This window comes from Lipotes vexillifer, unplaced genomic scaffold, assembly GCF_000442215.2.
Source record: "Lipotes vexillifer unplaced genomic scaffold, Lipotes_vexillifer_v1.1 scaffold418, whole genome shotgun sequence".
Taxonomy (NCBI): domain Eukaryota; kingdom Metazoa; phylum Chordata; class Mammalia; order Artiodactyla; family Lipotidae; genus Lipotes; species Lipotes vexillifer.
This window is the reverse complement of record NW_006798629.1, coordinates 2,283,163-2,302,782: the sequence shown is the minus strand read 5'-3', so window position 1 is coordinate 2,302,782 and position 19,620 is coordinate 2,283,163. Positions and strand designations below refer to the sequence as shown.

General features: G+C 44.7%; 1 protein-coding gene across 1 annotated transcript in view; it reads left to right on the top strand.

The window, feature by feature from the left end:
• The window catches only part of KAT2B (lysine acetyltransferase 2B), a 71,104-nt gene that overhangs the window by 4,181 nt on the left and 47,303 nt on the right, over positions 1-19,620 (top strand). The window contains exons 3-4 of the mRNA XM_007470642.1: positions 13,409-13,554; positions 18,204-18,296. Coding sequence (XP_007470704.1) covers positions 13,409-13,554; positions 18,204-18,296 — 239 coding nt within the window. The remainder of the gene's footprint in view (positions 1-13,408; positions 13,555-18,203; positions 18,297-19,620) is intronic.

Here is a 19,620-nt window from a genome sequence, read left to right as displayed (position 1 = left end):
TGCCCAAAGGCAGAAACAGCCTTTCTCAAAGAAAAGCCAACTTTGTTCCCTTTTATATTTCTTAACAAGCTTTGAAAACAAGTACCCTTATTTGACAATACATAATCGAGAATGGAAAAAAAGGGTACATATCCTTTGACCTGACAAATCCATGCCAGAAAGTTAACCTAAATATAAATTAAGATGTGCCTTCAGATTAAAAGGACAGCTATTATAGCCATATTCATGATATTAAAAAAACTAGAAACAATCTAAATATTCCAGTGCAGGAGATCCTTGGTTGAATTATGAAAATCTATATTATGAAATTCAATATGACTATTAACAAAAGGTGTGTTTTCCAGCAAGGAAAGATATTCTTAATGTATTATTAATGAAAAAAGCAGGTCAGAAAGCAGCTTAATTGGAGGACTAAATGACAAGATCCAGCAGCGCAAGTTCAAATCCTTGCTCAACAGCCAGTAGCTGTGAGTTGCGGCATATTATGTAATCAGCCTGGCCCTCCAGTTTTTCAGTTCTGAAATGGAGTTAATAATAGTATTTACCTCATGGGAGCATCGTGAGGATTAAATGAATGAATGCCTATCAGAATTTTAGCACAATACCTGGAAGATTAATGTGTTCTTATTACTCTTATTAGGGTTCTTTACTTCAAACAACACATGGGAACTCTGTCCAGTTTGAATGAGAAAACCATATGCATAAGAAGAGTACTGGTCGCTTCCACAAGCCGGAAACAGAGGGAAACCCAGTATCAGTCAGGTCCTGGGATCCCAGCGGCAGGAATTCATGGGCCTTCTGTCCAGGACCCTGTATGATTCAGGTCCATTAACTTCTGTCCCTGGGAGTATTGGTTCAGGATTTAAATCCTCAGAGGAGGGGCTGATTAGTGTGGTCTCTGTCACTCGCCCAGCCCTGAGTTTCACTCTGTGAGAACTATTCGGAAGGTGGTCATTCCCAAATGCAGGGCTGCTGACTTGAGAACAGCACCATGAGGATAATCTCATTTCTTTCGGTTTGATAATATTTTTTTTTTTTTTTTTTTTTTTTTTTTTTTTTTTTTTTTTTTTTTTTTTTTTGCGGTATGCGGGCCTCTCACTGTTTTGGCCTCTCCCCTTGCGGAGCACAGGCTCCGGACGCGCAGGCTCAGCGGCCACGGCTCACGGGCCTAGCCGCTCCGCGGCATGTGGGGTCTTTCCAGATTGGGGCACGAACCCGTGTCCCCTGCATCGGCAGGCAGACTCTCAACCAGTGCGCCACCAGGGAAGCCCGATAATATTTTAATACATACGAACAGGAGATGATCTGGAAGGACATGTGCTGCATTGCTGACAGTGATTTTCTCAGGGTATTGGGGTTGTAGGCATTTTAAAAATATTTTCCCCCTGTCGGTTCCTTTCTCTTCTCTAATCAGTTTGCTTTCTTAGAATTGGGATGTCTGCATATTTTCAAGTGCACTTGGAATTATTGCCCGAATGCCGTAGATTATTTACTGGTCTCAGTGCCGGGGCTCAAGAAAACTTTTTCCTCTTCTAGAAGGAGGATTATGCCTCCTTCCCAACCCCTTTTCTTAAAGACCCTTTTTTTTTTTTTTTTTGGCCGGGCCGCAAGGCTTGCGGGATCTTAGTTCCCTGACCAGAGATTCAACCCAGGCCCCCAGCAGTGGGAGCCTGGAGTCCTAACCACTGGACCGCCAGGGAATTCCCTTTAAAAACTTTTTATTGTGGAAACTTCCACATATGTATCAAGGTAGGAAGAATCATTTAATAAACAGCCTTGTATCCATCAGCCAGCTTTAACAATGATTAACATTTGACAATTTCCCTCCCCACTTTTTTTTTTTTTTTGCCAGACAAAAAAAAAGATATTCTTATTCCTGCACATGACTTCTTATTCCTGCACATGACTTTTCTTATTCCTTTTTCTTATTCCTGCACATGACTTCTTAAATATTACCAACAAAGTAGAGGTCAGGGTCTAGGGAATTCTGTCCAGTGTCATGCAAGCTTGAATTCTCAAAAACATTTCGATTTGTGTGCACTGTGCTATTTTCACAGTTACTATTCTGAGTATGATGAATTTAGATCCTACAATATATGTAGTGTTCTTGGACTTGTCAAAACAAAACACTCAGGCGTATCGATTGAGATGGTGTCTGTTCTGTTGATTGCTGTTGGGTGTCCTTTGGCTCAGCCATACACGGTCTTTTGACAGTGAGCTCTAGTTTCACGCGGTCTCCTGACAGCGACTTGCATCCCAGGCGTCCTTGGCCTGCCTTAATTTGATACTCTTCTGTGTCTCCTGGGTGTCAAACGCAGGGCTACTGCAGGGCTGATGGGCTGATTAAATAGAAAGAACATTCGGGCAGGAGTTAGAAACTAACAGTTCTACGCCTGGCTTGGCAGTTTACCAGTCCCCTAACGCCTTTGCTGTTCAGTATCTTCATCCACAGAATGCAATTGTTAGTCTAGACCTACGCTGTCTAATACTATAGCCACTTGCTACATTTGGCTAATGAGCCCTTGAGTTGTAGCTGCTCTAGATTGAGATGAGCTGTGGGTGTGAAACACAGGCCAGATTTTGAAAGCTTAGTATGAAAAAAAAGTGAGATATCTCATTAATTTTGATTACATGTTGAAATGGTAATATTTTGGATATTTTGGGTTAATAAAATGTATTATTCAAATTAATTTCACCTGTTTCTTTTTTCAGTGTTGCTACTGGAAAACTTAAAATTACATGTGTGGCTTGCATTATATATCTATTGGATAGTGCTGGCCTAGAACATTCTACTCCATTCTCTGACATTATTTGATATTTGGGATTGGTATAAGTACATTCAGCTTATAAAAATTTGGCGAAGGATACTAACAAAGTACTTCAGTTGGCCCAAACACGTCTCCTTACTTTAGTATTAATCAAAATTTCTTATTTTGGGACTGCTTGTTTAAATGGCAACCTCCTTTTATGACCAGGACAGTAGGAAACACCATTGTGATCAAAACACAATTGGAATTTTTGTTGTTATTTTGGAGTCCATTGTTCTGAACTGTGCCTGAACATACTGATTATTAAATTTGACTATTGATCATTTTTTGAAGTTTTTAGGAAGGTTTCTGATTTTTTTTTCCCCTTTTAATTTAATTTTTAAAAATTTTTGGCTGCATTGGGTCTTCGTTGCTGTGCGCGGGCTTTCTCTAGTTGCGGCGAGCAGTGGCTACTCTTTGTTGTGGTACGCGGGCTTCGCTCTGCAGTGGCTTCTCTTGTTGCAGAGCACGGGCTCTAGGCGCACGGGTTTCAGTCGTTGCAGCACGTGGGTTCAGTAGTTGTGGCTCGCGGGCTCTAGAGCGCAGGCTCAGTAGTTGTGGCGCATGGGCTTAGCTGCTCCACGGCATGTGGGATCTTCCCGGACCAGGAATCAAACCAGTGTCCCCTGCATTGGCGGGTTGATTCTTAACCACTGTGCCACCAGGGAAGTCCCGGTTTCTGATTGTTTTTTAATGTCATCAGTTTTTTTCTGATACACACACATATATTTAAACATCACAGAAGTGGAAATTGGTATATATTCCTATGGTTACCTCTGCTTACCTGCTTATTTACGGTAGAAACTTTCCAAGGAAAGTAAAGACCAGCATTAACAGTTACACCAGAGCTTATTTCTTGAACAGTATGAAGTATCTTACCAGTATTTTTCTCATGGACTATTGATCCAACATCTCTTCTCTGGCTTTGCCGCATTTGCAAACCCCTTCACCACTTAGTCATACCTGGTCCCCATTTACACATGTCCCGGGCAGATGCCAAGTGACAGAAGTATGGGGCCCGGCCAGCACATGGACACAGCCACCTGGGTCAGGTCTGCATATTCCTCTTGGCTGGGGGTCCTCTGTTTTTCTACACAGACTTCAGAGTTGTCAGGACCTGTGAGTCTGGTACAGCCGCAGTTAGGGGATAAACGTGGTAGCATTTTTCGTGCTCACCTGACATAGGTTATTACTTTTCCCTGTGCTCCTCGGGCCACGAAGTCCTGTGGATGTTGTCTGAGTGCACCTCCCGCCAGCTCTGCCTGGATTCAGGCTGCTTCTCTGCCTTCTGTGGTCGCATCTGCAGCAGCACCTGGTGGCCCCATCTTCATGCTTGCACACCTGGCTTCCCAAGAAAGCACTAGTGACCTAATGTGGTCACATTCTCCTGCTTCAGCCCACTGGGAGGCCTCTCATTCTCAGGATGAAGGCCCACTTCAGCTGAGCATGCGAGGTGGGTCAGGCCTTTCCTCCTCCTGGGTTGCGTTTTGGTCCCCGGGCCGCTCCACCTTCTCTTCTCCACACTTTCTCCTACCTCTGCCTTGGATGTGGAGGTGCACAGCACCTGCCATGCCTCTCCTTCTTTCTCTGCGGGGGGAACCCTACTCACCTCCAAGGCCTGACTACCCCAGCCCTTGGTACAGACAATAAAGGACTTCCTGGAGCTGCACTGCAGTGTTGCTGCTTGTATAACTATAGTTCTCTCTACCCTTATTGGTTTTCTATACTGGACTGAGATGAAGGACTGACTTTTTCTCTAGTTCCTAATACATTTAGTTCCTTGGGTGTAATTGGATTGTTTCATTAGTAGATATCCATTACATTTAGTAATACTAAAGAGACGGCTGGTTGCATTTATTTGCGGAGGAGGTTTCATGGTTTATAATGGGTACCTGCCCTGTGCAACATCGTAGCCACCTGTGGCTGCTCGAGTTACAATGTGCTGCCCTTGGAAAATGCACACCGATTTTGAAGACTTAGTATGAGAAAAGAATGTAAAATATTTTTAATATTGAGTACATGTTGAAATAATTTAGTATATATTAGGTTAGATAAAATATATTAAAACGAATTTCACCTATTTCTTTTTACATTTTGGCTCCGGACGTGCAGGCTCAGCGGCCACGGCTCACGGGCCCAGCCGCTCCGCGGCATGTGGGATCTTCCCGGACCGGGGCACAAACCTGTGTCCCCTGCATCGGCAGGCGGACTCTCACCCACTGCGCCACCAGGGAAAGCCCTCTTTTTACCTTTTTTAAAGTGGTTACTAGGGACTTCCCTCGTGGTCCAGTGGTTAGGACTCCATGCGTCCACTCCCGGAGGCCCGGGTTCAATCCCTAATCGGGGAAAAAAGATCCCATAAGCAGCGTGGAGCAGCCAAAAGAAATTTAAAAAAATAAAATAAGTGTTTCTTGACCATCTATTATAAGAAAAAATAAAGTGGTTACTAGAGTATCTAAAAGTATATATGTGGCTCACATCATATTTCTGTTGGACTGAACTCTCTTAAGCTTCTTAATCTTTTTTTTTTTTTTTGCGGTACGCGGGCCTCTCACTGTTGTGGCCTCTCCCGTTGCAGAGCACAGGCTCCAGACCCTCAGGCTCAGCGGCCGTGGCTCACGGGCCCAGCCTCTCCGCGGCATGTGGGATCTTCCCAGACCGGGGCACAAACCCGTGTCCTCTGCATCGGCAGGCGGACTCTCAACCACTGCACCACCAGGGAAGCCCCACTTTTATTTATTTAATTAAAAAAAAAATTCCTTTAAAAAATTTTATTTTTTATTGAAGTATAGATGATTTACAATGTTGAGTTAGTTTCAGGTGTACAGCAAAGTGATTCAGTTTATCTATCTATCTGTTCTTTTTCAGATTCTTTTCCATTTTAGGAAACTACCATTAAATTATAAACCTTTTGCACATAGTCAATTCAGAAGCTTTCATTGAAAGACTTCATTTGACCTCTTCTAGCCTTGACCTCAAATTCCCATGAACAAAAACTATGTGTGAACAGCTCACAGATCCTACAGATGCTGTGCCCTTTGCTTTCTTTCCGGTCCAGAGGAGCGGAGCTGTGGTAGCAGCCTGCCCAGCAGCCGCCTGTTCCCGCCGCAGGGTGTGTGAGGACTGGCAGGCTGTCCGCAGGAGAAGTGCAGGACAGATCTACGGGGCCAGAGCTGAGTGAGTGAAGGTCACAGCCTGCAGTGACAGTGCGTTTCCTGTTCCCAGCAAGGCCACAGCTGCACTGTGATTCCTGGCAGCAGGTTTTGGCAGGTCACTCTGGCACCCTGGGTGTTTGCAAGTCTGACTCAGCCCTGCGGGGTGGTAGGGTCCACCCTGCTGGGAGATGCAAGGTGGTGGCCGCCCAGTCCTTGACGCACCGCGTCCCCCGCGTCCCCATGCCCTGGACACTGTGGGCAACAGCGCTGAGCAGAAGGGAGCTTTTCCCACAAGTCAGGGGTAGGCCATTCTTGGGTAATTATATGGATGCTTTGTACCAGGCTCTTGGAAGACAATTTGAAATGAAAGTAGGGTCCTTTTACGTGCGATTATCAAATTCTAGATGGAAGAATGATTTTGTTAAAAAACTATTTATTTGAAAATAATTTCAAACTTACAGAAAAGTCATGAGAATAGTAACAAGGAGCATCCCATGTATCTTTTGCCCAGATTTACCTATTGGTAACATTTTGCCCTGTTTGCTTTGTCATTTGCTCTCATATGTGTGTTTGCGTGTGCATGCGTGTGCACACACACACACAGATACACAGACTGATATCATATATACGAGTCTGTGTGTGTGTGTATTTGTATGTATTATACTTTTTTCCTGGACCATATGAGAATAAGTTGCATTTACATCATGGTTTTTTCCTCTTAAATATATAAGTATGTATTTTCTAAATTTAAGGGTATTCTTTTTTTTTTTTTTTTTAATTTTTAATTTTTTTGGCCACACCGCACTGCATGCAAGATCTTAGTTCCCTGGCCAGGGATCAAACCTGGACCACGGCAGTGAAAGCGCCGAGTCCCAACCACAGGACCGCCAGGGAATTCCCAGATATTCTTTTACATAACCTCAGTTTAGTTACCAACTTCAGTAAATATTAACATTAATGTAATACTTAATCTACTGCTTGTATTCCAGTTTTATAGTTGACCCCAAAATGTCTTTTCGAGTGTATTTTCCTCTCCATTAAGCACCCAGTCTAGAATTACATATGTATTTAGTTGTCATGTGAATGGAAAACACTGAGTCTTCTCACACCCAGCACTTGCGGAAGGCTTCTGACACCAGATGTGCAGGTTTTTCCACACCGAGCGGTTCTCCAGCTCTCCAGCAGACACTGACTGGGTGTCCTGCGACTTAACTGGATTCTGCTACTATCTTCCTGTAGTTAGCACAGACCCCACAGGGTAAGGGCTCAGATGCCGACCCCAAGCTCAGGTCCTAACCCGTGCTTCTGACTGATCGGCTGTATATCAGAGGTTCCTACGGCCCCCTTGTCGAGTTGGATAATTTTCTAGAGTGGCTCACAGTTCTCAGGAAAACAGTTTACTTACTAGATCTCTGGCTTTCTATAAAAAGGATACAAGTCAGGAACAGCCAGATGGAAGAGATGCACAGAGCAGGGTCGGGTGGAAGGAGCCCAAAGCTCCTCTGCTGTGTCCAAGCGAGCTGCCCTCCCAGCACCTCCAGGCTTCAGCTAATGGAACCTTCACATGCCCTTCAGTTAGGGGTTTTAACGGAAGTCTTGTTTACATAGGCATAGTGATTGATTAGTGATTAGCTCAGCCTCCAGACCCCCTTCTCTCCTGGGGAGGTGGAGGGGGCTGGCTGAGTTCCAGCCTTCTCATTGTTTCCCCTGGCAACCAATCCCCATCAGTAGGGGCTTTCCAAAAGCCCATTCACAGAAGCTCAGGTGTGGTCGAAAGGGACACGTTAGGAATAACAACAGACACTCCTTTCACCTTTACTTATGAAATTCCAAGAGATTTGGAAAGTTTACTAGGAAACTGTGCTAGGAAAGGGGACAGAGACCAAATATATGTTTCTTTATATAAATCACAACATCACAGCCGGCCTCTTTAGTCTTCTCTGACATGGAACGGTTCCTCTGCCTTTTTTCTCTTTTTTTTTTGGTCTTTTATGATATTGATGTTTCAGTGGAGAAATGTTTTAAATGTTAAGAACAAACCTGTTGAAGAGCTAGGAGAAAATACATTTTTGTCATCTTTTAGTTCTATGGGAAAGACCTTTGCAAGCAAGACCTTAAAGAAATGCCAGACATAGATTTGACTTTCTGAAAAATGTAAAATTCCTATATAACCAAACCACAACCTAACAAACAAAAACCCCAATGAAATCCAGGAGGATAGACAGAAAGCTCTTTCAAGCAATTAGAAAAAGACCCACATCCTAAAAAAAGCAGGCAGAGGGCATGCATAGGTAGTGTACAAAAGAACAAATACAAATGGCCAGTAACATGAAAAACAAACAACTCCAAGGGCGTTCCAGCGAATGCAAATCAAAACAGTGGGGGACCCTGATTAATTTTCAAAAGGCTGATTAAATGACTGAGCATGATTCTTCACTGTTGGCAAGCGAGGGGAAAGGGGTATTCTAGCACACTGCTGATAGGATGGACATGGATGCAAACTTTATTGGGAAGATACATTAGGGAACATGTATCAAAGCTTTAAATAGCATTGACTCAGTGTTATGAGTTCTGTGGCCGATTAACTGCTATAGATTTGTACATTGTAGTTTATAGATTTTTATTATTATTATTTTTTGCGGTACGCGGGCCTCTCACTGTTGTGGCCTCTCCTGTTGCGGAGCACAGGCTCTGGATGCGCAGGCTCAGCGGCCATGGCTCACGGGCCCAGCCGCTCCGCGGCACGTGGGATCCTCCCGGACCGGGGCACGAACCCGCGTCCCCTGCGTCAGCAGGCGGACTCTCAACCACTGCGCCACCAGGGAAGCCCGATTTTTATTTTTTTAATATATGCCTCCAGGCTTGTAAATAATAGAGGCATATCTCTTCAAGAAAATATGCTTTTGGTTCATCAAAGGGAGCTTATTTGCATCAGAAAGGTTTCTTTGGAAAACATTAAGAGGTTTTTTTTTTTTCCAATAATAAGTGGCTCTTTTTTTTTTTTTTTTTTCGAACCCGCGTCCCCTGCATCGGCAGGCGGACTCTCAACCGCTGCGCCACCAGGGAAGCCCCATAAGTGGCTCTTTTTAGTTAAATACGAGTTCAGTAAGTAGTTTCGCTTTACAGTTAGAGTGAAGTGTATCTGGGTGTTGGCATGACGTGATGTTGACTGTGGGGTCTATCTAATTCTGCTCAGCAGCCCCCAAGAGTCAGGAGATGTCTCTGGATTTGGTGGAGATGGGGTTGATGAGGACAGTGGGGCTTTAGGGAGACTCCCGTGGCAGCAGAGCAGTTGGGGGTTGTTTTGTGCCGTGGGCTTGAGATCCCAGTGATCACAAAGGTAGGGGTGGGAAAGCTCAGCTGCGTCCGTCCGGTGGTGGCACTGGTTGGGGGATGAAGGACAGTGAAGGAGTGATCGCCGGGGTCCTTGGCAAGCGGGAGTTGCTGTTTTGAGGATGGCCTTGAGGATCTTAATCCTGGAGTCAAGTTTGCCAGGATGGTGGTGCACTGGTTGTTGGGATGGCGAGGTGGTGAGGTAGGGTGTGGGGATGGATGATTCGGGTTGGAGGAGACGTTAGCTGGTGATGTGGATTTGGTGAGAGGGAAAAGCTGAGTGCTAGATGCTTAGAGACTGAAAAGGAGTGTTGGTGAAAGGGGCCCATGCTTGGAGAGTCTGAGAACAGGGCAGGTGCAGACTACTAAACATTAATGCAGTGTGGTCGTATCTGCCCGTGCTGGCTTTCTCACTATATGGAAGCTTCTCTTTCATGGCAAGTTGTCCAGAGCTGCTTTTCTCCTTCTCAAGTAGATGGTCCACTCCCTCTGTTTTCACCTGATCTTGCCCCCACCCCACCCCATCATTCATTCTAGGAAGCTTAACCCTTTCCGTGCACTGTCATCCTTCTGCCTCAGTATAGCTCCCTTCACCCCCCGACCCACCCTTCCTTTATTCTTGGAGGAAGATTCCTACCCTCTCAGCTGTGAGGGACACCCCCATTTGTCCAGCACAGCCTCGCCCTTCCTCCCTCTGGGAACCTGCAGCTTCGTTTCCATTTCCCCGTATCTCCAGCTCTACTCCTCTGTACTTGGGGTCACACACAGAGCTTGGAGGAGAGATTATGGATTTCCTTATGCGCAGAATCAGAAGGAAATGGACCTCCTCAGGTCTCATGTCTTAAGCATTTTAAGTTTTATCTAGTCTCCTCTTCAGAATATCGTGGTTTTCAAACCATGCAGCTTAGAGCCCCAACAAGGGGAGGGGATGCTGGGCCCCACCCAACTCCCACCCCATTTTGAAAATTGGAGCTTCCAACCTCTGTTTCAACCTCTGTTTAAAAAGAGCAACTCTTTCGAAATTCTGATTAAGGAGTTATCTGGGCAAAGCATTTGTGGCTTAAAGAAAGTGAACCACTGGTTTCAAAAGTGAATCACGGCATATACTTCTACGAGTTAAAGCCACTATATGTTAGCACCTTAATTAGACTGTTTCATATTTTGGAGAATCTGAAGGCATTTATATTATATTGGAGACTGATTGCTTTCATAACTTATCACTGGAAAGAGATTAAAACATTACAAGACCAAAACAGTCTTAAATAAAATTGTTTCTGTAAATAAGTGACATAAAAATTTTGACCTACTTGTCAGAATAAGGCCTGTCTCCCAAAGGCTTCAGACTAACCTCAAAGAAAATTTTGCATTCCTGAGAAAACAAGATGACCCAGCCAATGTTCTACCTAAAAGGGCATCTATTAGAAAGTGATGAAGCCACATATTGTAGAGCCAAGTAGAAAGTAATAGATTTGAATACTGACGTTCGTGTGTACATAATGTAGTAATATAGTGTTGGCGTTGTCAAGTCGAGATGTATCTGTGGATGTATCTATGGTACCTAAGGCAGACCTCACCAAATTTCCTTCCTCCCCTCTTCCCTGTTAGAAACGCTGTCTAGAGGTGCACACCCGTGCACATGTAGGTGTGCGCACACCTACACTCATCACCAGTGGCCTGTGACTTGGGCCCTTCCCTCTGCCTTCCCATTGCTTTTCTGCATTAGAAAGGAATGAAAGGTGGGTGGCCTCTGCCCCTCTAACTGGAACCCCTTTAGTCTGGCTTCCTCATGGACGCGTGGAAGGCCCACCCTCTTGGTATGTAAACCTCTTACCTCTCAGAAAATGCTTTTGATCGGATATCTTCGTTTGAGGTCCCACAGATGCAGAGCCAAAGACAAGGATCTGAGTGCAAGTCCTAGTTTATTTGGGATGGAGGTAGGGGATTGGGAAAGTGAGACCAGGAGGAGAAGGCGGCCGATATGGGTGCATTATTAAGCCAGTTCCCGCTGTGGGCAACAGGTGGGTAATTCTGTGGGGAAGATGTGAGAGCTGGTCTGGAGCACTTAGCTCAGAGTTATTTCCCCCGAGGGGCGAGGCAACTGGGGTCTTTATACGCTAACTTGAAGGCTGCTCTTGAGGGGCGTGTAGGTGGCAGAGCAGATTATGATGACAGGAGGGAATAGAGCTGCTGGCAGTTGGAGGCCAGGAGATGTGCTCTGAGGTGGTAAGGGAAGGGGATCTGGGTGGGGTACCAGCTGCGTTCTCTATCCCAGACTTCGGACTGGGCTCCATGGTTTGGTCTCTGGAGTAGCTTGACCCATGCTTGACACCTGGATTGTTCCTCGAGAATCTTTAGTTCCAGCTCCCTTTAAAAAGGCAAGGAAAAGCCTACCCTTCTCCATAGTTTAATCTTTCCTTAGAAGTCATCTCAAGCGCTTCTAGGTCCAAGCATTTTCAGTCAACATACCTGAAATGGATCACTCTTGAAGGGCAGTGCCTGTTAGCACAGTGAGCATAGTGGTTAGTTCTGGGGACACAGACCTGAGAGCCACGGTCCCACCTAAGGTGCTCCTGGGCTCCTGGTTGGGTATTGGATGGCTTACCTAGAGTGAGTCCCTTTCAAGTGAAAGGGGCTGGAAGTGAATCACCGAATCATCCAAAAAATATGTGTGTGGGTGCTTCAGAATTTGGGTCAAACATCCTTTGCTTTCAGACCCCAGCTCTGCCTTGTTGGCCAATTGACATCGGAGGAAACAGCATTCAGTCTCTGTGGGCCTCAGTTTCCTCAACCGTAAAATGGGGCTACTCATCCCTACTTCATAGGATTATTTTGAGGATAAAACATGTTCATCTTGAAAAATGGGCTGGATTTGGGAAGAAGAGAGGACAGGGGTGTGGGAGGGGAGGAGGGTGATGGATATGCCACTTAATGATAGTGAGACAACAGAATAAAGGTAGGAAAGGTGGGTTTGGAGCGTGACCGTGCAGGACGTTGAATCTCAAACTCAGACAGGCCTTGGGGCTTTGCTGCAGAGATAGTGAGGTTTCACTGCATCTCAGGAGGGCTGAGGAAAAGGGCCTTCATTCAGTTTTTACTGATACTCTTTTTTGGTCTTTCCTGATATATGATATTCTTGGCCACCAGAACTGTTCACAGGACTTAGAGCTAAACCTTTAGGGAGCCTGGTTTTGGGGTCCTTCTGAACCCGCAGTTCTCAAATCCTGGATCCAGCCTGTAGGACCACAGGACCCTCTTGGCACGATGAAAATCGGCTTATTTGGAAACATATAAGAATTTAACACCGTCACACCCAGACTTGGTGCCAACAAGTTCCAGATCTTAAAACCGAACATTTGCCGCTGGTCATTTTCAGTGTTGGAGGGGGAGGTTCGTGCTTAACAAAGTGGTGGTCTCTTACAATTATAAGTCGATTTTGTGTGAAGATATCAGTCTTATAGGGGTTCAGAAAGTTCCTCTATTGACAGTGCAGTCTGATGGGTTGACATTCCAGAAGGTTCCTGGGAGAGGATGTTCTATTTTATTTTATTATTATTATTTTTAAAATTTATTTATTTTTGGCTGTGTTGGCTCTTCGTTGCTGAGCGCGGGCTTTCTCTCTAGTTGCGGCCAGCAGGGGTTACTCTTCGTTGTGGTGCATGGGCTTCTCATCGCGGTGGCTTCTCTTGTTGTGGAGCACGGGCTCTAGGCGCGCAGGCTTCAGTAGTTGTGGCACACAGGCTCAGTAGTTGTGGCTCACAGCCTCTAGAGTGCAGGCTCAGTAGTTGTGGCACACGGGCTTAGTTGCTCCGTGGCATGTGGGATCTTCCTGGACCAGGGCTTGAACCCATGTCCCCTGCATTGGCAGGAAGATTCTTAACCACTTTGCCACCCGGGAAGTCCAATTTTTATTTTATTTTTATTTTTTGGCTGCACCACTCAGCTTGTGGGATCTTAGTTCCCCAGCCAGGGATCAAACTCGGGCCCTCTGCAGTGAAAGCACGGAGTCCTAACCACTGGACCGCCAGAGAATTCCCGAATGTTCCATTTTAAAATGGAGACTGTTCGTGGTTTCCATCTACTTCTCACCTGTATTCCTTTGATCTTTATCTTAAGCCGCTCACGTTTCCCACCTGGAGAATGTGTCAGAGGAAGAAATGAACAGACTCCTGGGAATCGTGTTGGATGTGGAATATCTCTTTACCTGTGTCCACAAGGAAGAAGATGCAGATACCAAACAAGTTTATTTCTACCTATTCAAGGTGAGACTTCCACATTTTGAAGGGCTTTTCTTCTTTCTCTCACTGTTCAAATATGCTCATTATCAATGGGCCAGGTCACGTGGGAATGCTCTCAGCTTAGATACGTCTTCTGGCCCTCGGGTTTGCAGAAGCATGTGTTTCTCCGTGAGGGACTCTTTAAAATGAGCACCTCACTCTCCTCGAGAGCCTTCCTACTTGTACACAGAGTTGAATATCTTTATGTGCTTATAGATTTCTTTCCATTGCCTATCCATCCATCCAACAAGGACTTAGCACATACCTGCTCTGTGCATGGCGCTCGTGTAGGCATGAGAGATAGATCAGTGGGCAAAACAAAGCCCTTGCCCTCATGGAGTTTACATTTCAGTAAGAGAGGCAGACAATCAACAAGTCAACAGTATGTTTGCAGGTGGTGATAAGTGCTGTGAAGAGAGACAAAGCAGGGTAAGTGGCATCAGAATGGCAGGGATGCGGGGTGGCTGGGGGGGGGGGGGGGGGGGGCGGGTGGGCGGTGGTGGTGGGCTGCGGCGACCTGGTGCTAAGGAAGAGCAGTTAGGAAAGGCCTGTCTGCGATGACAGTTGAGCAGAAACCACAGCGGGGGCATGAGAGCCACCCCTGAAAAGGGCCGGGGAAGCGCCTTCCAGGCAGGGGCGTGTAGACCATGTTCCGAGTGAGCTGGACGTGACCCCCCAGCATGGTGGGGCCCAGGCAGCAGGGGGAGGCAGGAGAAGTGGCTGGAGGGATGCTGCTAAGACCTTGACTCTTCAAGGGAAGGAATCAAGAACTTCCAGATTTGTTTTGGCGTCTGACCGCTGTTCTCTGTGCCTGTTGACACCAGTCACCTAGCACTGCTGCCACTCCCTGCCTCTGCCTCTTCATGGCTCTGCCTCAGCTTCATTGGGTCCCAGCCCCTCGTTTCCCACTGATATGGGTCTCCCCACGCTGGTGACGGCGATCAGGACTGGCAGATGGGGGAGGGAAACCGGGGGTGGGAAAATGGAGAGAGGAAATTCAGGTTGCCAAAAATAGATTCACAAAGGAGGCCGACAGAAGGAATAATTTAAAAAGCCCCAGAAACTGCTACTGAGGGCACTGTTGATTATGCTGTATTGTGTAACCCTTTTGAGGATCTCTAAAAACAAAAAGCAAAACCCCAAACACTCCCCTTCCCCTACAGCCAGGAAAAGTTTGCATCTCCTAATGAGGGCTGGGCTTCATTTTATATGACAAGGAGAGATCCATTTTCCTTTGAGTTTCCTCTTTTGCTTTGGCTGCTAGGGATCTCAGGGCAAATTTTATACCCAATTCTTAGAACGTTGGTGAGGGCAGAGGGGTCTGAATTTACTTGAAATATGTAATTTTCCCTTTTCCCCTTTTATTAACTTTTGTTTTTTATTGTACTACTGGGGTTTTGGGGGTTGATGGGGGACAAGAGTGGGAGAGGGTTATATTTTCAACTTTTGGAGTCACGTGGGGCTGTTAACACTAAAACAGTAAATGTTGGGGCAGGGTGTAGGGGGAGGGAGGAAAAGGCAAGGGAGAGAGACCACAGCCATTAGCAGGCGCCAGGCTGCTCCAGGTGACAACTTGTTGACCTGACCGTGAGGCCTGAGTCATCTGGACTGAACCCTGGCAGGTTCATACTGTTTAGAGCTTCTTTGGAAGAAGGCCTTAGTTGAAGGAAAACAACGTCTGCATGACTGCAGCTATTATTTGTCTTGGAACTCAGCTCCCTGGCGGGCGGTTCCTCACCGCCCTGCTGGAAGGGAAGGTTTCCATCCTGTCGGCCTCCTCTAGGTTCTGTTTATAACCAACCAACAGGCCAGAAAACACTGCTCCGCTTTGAAGTATGTTTTCTCTCTCCCTTTCTTACCTCTCTCATCTTTAGCCATGCAAATATCTTTGCTCTTGAGAACAAAATCCAAAATATTCAGCATCCTCCTCTCTCCTCCCCCAAAGTCATTCTTCGGGCAAATAAGTTATAAATCATCCGTTTCTTAGTTTTGGAAAAGCAGTTCCTGTGTCTCTTATGTCTCCATAATTAAATTAAATTAAAATGTTATTGTGCACTTTAGTAGCATTTTGGAAGCTTCTGCCTTAGAGGTTGAAAATGAACTCAGTGAAAAGCTGCTTCCTGAAGCTCATTTTATCCTAGTGTTTGTCAGCGTGGCTCTGGAGCTCAGCTATAGCTGGGTTCCAGTCCTGGCTTCATCACTTAGTGAATGTGACCTCAGGCAAGTCGTGTTTCCTTATCTATAGACAATGATAGCACCTACTTCAAGAGGTTGTTAGGAGGATTAATGAGGTAATACAGATAACTACAGAGAATGCCTGGCGAAAGTCAGGAAGCAAATGCTTGCTGCTATTATTAAAGTCTTCGTATAAAAGGCTGTTTATCCCAGCTTCATCCTTTTGTAGATGAGGAAGCAGAGATTCGACATCTCCCCAGTTCATCCGTCTACCTCCAAATTGAAACCCTCAGTGGGTCAAGTTCCCAAATGGTCTTACTTTAACTGGACAAAAATGCAGTCAGTGGAGAAAGGAGAGAAAGATGTAAATAAATGTGTAATAAATAAATACGTAATAAATAAATAAATGAGTGAGTGAATGAATGAATGCATGGTCATATATCATAACTGGCCCATGTGTAAAGGTTACTGAAGGTTCAAGCAAAGGTTGAAGGTAAAGAATTTCAAGATCAAATTTATTTTCAAACTAGGTCTTAATGAGCGGTTCCGCATTCTTTTTACTCTCTGATATTTGCTCTTTGAGGGCTTTACATTCCAATGGCAGGGCTTAAGAGCGACATTTTTGTTTTATGGGCGTTGAGATGCCAGAACACTTGGCCCGCATTCTGTGGAAGGAGAGGAAATGAAAAAAGACCTCAACAGTGAAAGTTGCCAATTGAGAGCCCTACGGAATTCCTTCCGGAAGAGCCTGGGCCCTGGATCATGTGTGCTACACACAGCCGTCACACACAGCCCCTGCGCACACAGTGGACCTCGGCCTTTCAGGGGTTTAAATCAGGCCATCCAGAGCATGAGCGCACCTGCACTGGCCTGGATGGGCGTGTGCAGAGGGTGCAGTGTCCACCAGCCTCTGGGTCAGCGGAAGGCACGAACAGAGTGGGGGAGGGCGAGTGAGCAGGAAAGGTGTGTGGTGCACTGCTGTGTGCTCCTGGCTGCCCAGAACACGAAAAGTGTTTAGCTTCTCACAGCTCTGGTCATGGGTGTGAAGGCAAATTGCGTTACCTGGTAGTCACCCATGTTGTTGATCTAGGGATTTACCAGCATGTAATTAAGATAAATAGAATATGGTAGCTTCCCGTCGAAGGCTGTGTGTGTGTGTGTGTGTGTGTGTGTGTGTGTGTGTGTGTGTGTGTGATGTGTGAGACACTGTGTATTTCAGAGAAAAGCCTAAGCTTAAAATGTCTCAAAATAAGATGTTAAAATGAATTCCCTGGTGGTCCAGTGGAATTCATTCCACTGCAGGGGGCGTGGATTTAATCCCTGGTCAGGGAACTAAGATTTTTCTTTAGCACGTCAGGATTACAAAAAGACAAAAACAAACAAACAAAAAAGAATACTAAATTTGTTAGTCTTACGTATTACCTTTAATCCACATCTTGGTTGATTAAATATCTTAGGAAAAAAATAACATCAAAGTTTAAATGGGGCTTCTAACCTCCAACTGATGCAGCCTCAACTGTACTGAGCCCTTAAACTCCCTCCAAGGCTGACCTCCTACCTCACCTTCCTGCAAATGCTTTTCTGTCCTCTTGTTTTGTTTCATGTTTGTCCTCCCTTCCAGACTCAGTTTATACCCTTCCTCTTCTGTGACATCTTCCTTCGGTAAGGCAGACTTCTGAGCTCTCATTCTCTGGGCTTTATACTGTACTTACTGCCTTTGAGACTTATTTGGAATTTCTCTTCTGCCAACCTTTTTTTCTTTTCCTTTTGTATGTGGGAAGACAGCATGGTATGGCCTGGCCCAGCTCCATTATGTGGCCTCTTTTTTTTTTAAGGTTTTGTAATACTTTTATGATATTATTAGTATTAAGCAAGATAACATTATTAATATTATTTAGAAATATCGTTAAGACCTAGATTCTGATAAACAAAAAGAGGAAGAGTTGACACATTAAGTAAATTAAAATGAAAAAAAATTATAAAGACCATAAATAAAGCTAAAAGGCAAACAACAGAATGGGAGAAAATATTTGTAATTTTTTTTCTTTTTCAATTGGGGTATAGTTGTTTTACAATGTTGTGTTAATTTCCACTGTACAGCGAAGTGGAGTAGAGTTCCCTGGGCTATATAGCAAGTTCTCATTAGTAGTTCTCATTAGTAATCTGTTTTATACATATTAGTGTATATATGTTAATCCCAATCTCCCAATTCATTCCATCCCCCTTTTCCCCCCTTGGTGTCCATAAGTTTGTTCTCTACATCTGTGTCTCTATTTCTGCCTTGCAAACCAGTTCATCTGTACCATTTTTCTAGATTAATGTGGCCTTTTTTTCCCAGCAATATTGTAAGCTTGGAGAGTCCATAGTGTCTGTGTCTGTGTGTGTGTCTGTGTGTGTGTGTGTGCGTGCGTGTGCGTGTGTGACACTGACTGATTTTTTTTTAAATGATTTCCTTACAGCTCTTGAGAAAGTCTATTTTACAAAGAGGAAAACCTGTGGTTGAAGGCTCTTTGGAGAAGAAACCCCCATTTGAGAAACCTAGCATTGAACAGGTAAAGAGATACAAGAGAAGCCCCTTTTTTTAGTGCTTTAAGGCTGAACAAATGTTTCTCATTTTCATCCTCATTGCTGGCTTAGAGATGTTCAAGTCTGTAGGAATCGTCTTGGGCCCTTTGGATCGGAAGTGAATACTTAATGTAATAAATGATCTAGCTTGTGTCTCTTAGGGTTGCTGAACGCTCAGAATTGACTGTGTGTTTGGGAAAGAAAAAAATTAATAGAGCATGTAGCTCGTCAGAACACATGAAATGGGCTTTTTCTTGGTGGTGTCGGTTCACGGGCCTCTCACTGTTGTGGCTTCTCCTGTTGCGGAGCACGGGCTCCAGACGCGCAGGCTCAGCGGCCATGGCTCACGGACCCAGCCGCTCTGTGGTATGTGGGATCTTCCCGGACTGGGGCATGAACCCGCGTCCTCTGCCTTGGCAGGCGGACTCTCAACCACTGCGCCACCAGGGAAACCCCGGTGTTGATATTTTAAAATTAAGTCTTTGTCCCTCTGTTTGCACTGTTGAAAAGTCTATTGAGGCGAGGGAATTCAGGAGCAATGTGAAAAACATTGTAAGTCAAGTAAAAAGCACATAAAAGAAATGAGATTTTGTTTCCAGAAATTGGCTTCCTGGTACATTATGATTCCTGCAAAGAAGCCGAGATTTACTTGGGGAATCTGTTGATATGTATAGACCTTTTCTATTAGGTGTTGTCAGGATCTCTCATCAGTATCAATTTTTTGGCCCATCATTCTTCGCCTAAGTAAATCTCAGATACTCTGGACTGAATTTCTTGATGAGAATAATTACAGAAGACACGATATCAGAAACAAATAAATGTATTTTATCAGTCAGTTTTTCATAGAAAAAATGTCTTCAATCCCTATGAAATAAGAATTCATTGTTCCTTTATTTGAAATTAAATTAGATGGGAGTGTTCTGAAGAAAGATTAAATTAATCCACAAATCCACAGATTATTTTAAAAGGCCATAATTTTGAATAAGAATTTTCTTTTGGTAGGTTTACTAAAAACGAAAGAGTGATAGTAAAAGTTCAAATTCTAGTGGTTTAGTTCAAAAATTAAAATTTTATGAATGTAAAAACATTATATTTATCCAAGAATCTCATTATATGTGAGCTACTGTGTTGACAGTACAGCAAGAGTTATGCTGCAAAATAGCCATATTTTATTGTTTATGGGGTTTTGACTTTTTCGGTCTGTGATTTTGAATTTTTCTTTAGCACATCACGATTGCAGCAGGCATAGAATTGCAACTCACAGCCTCTGTGTCTTGTCACTTTTCATAGACTGTGATCTGGGGCATGATT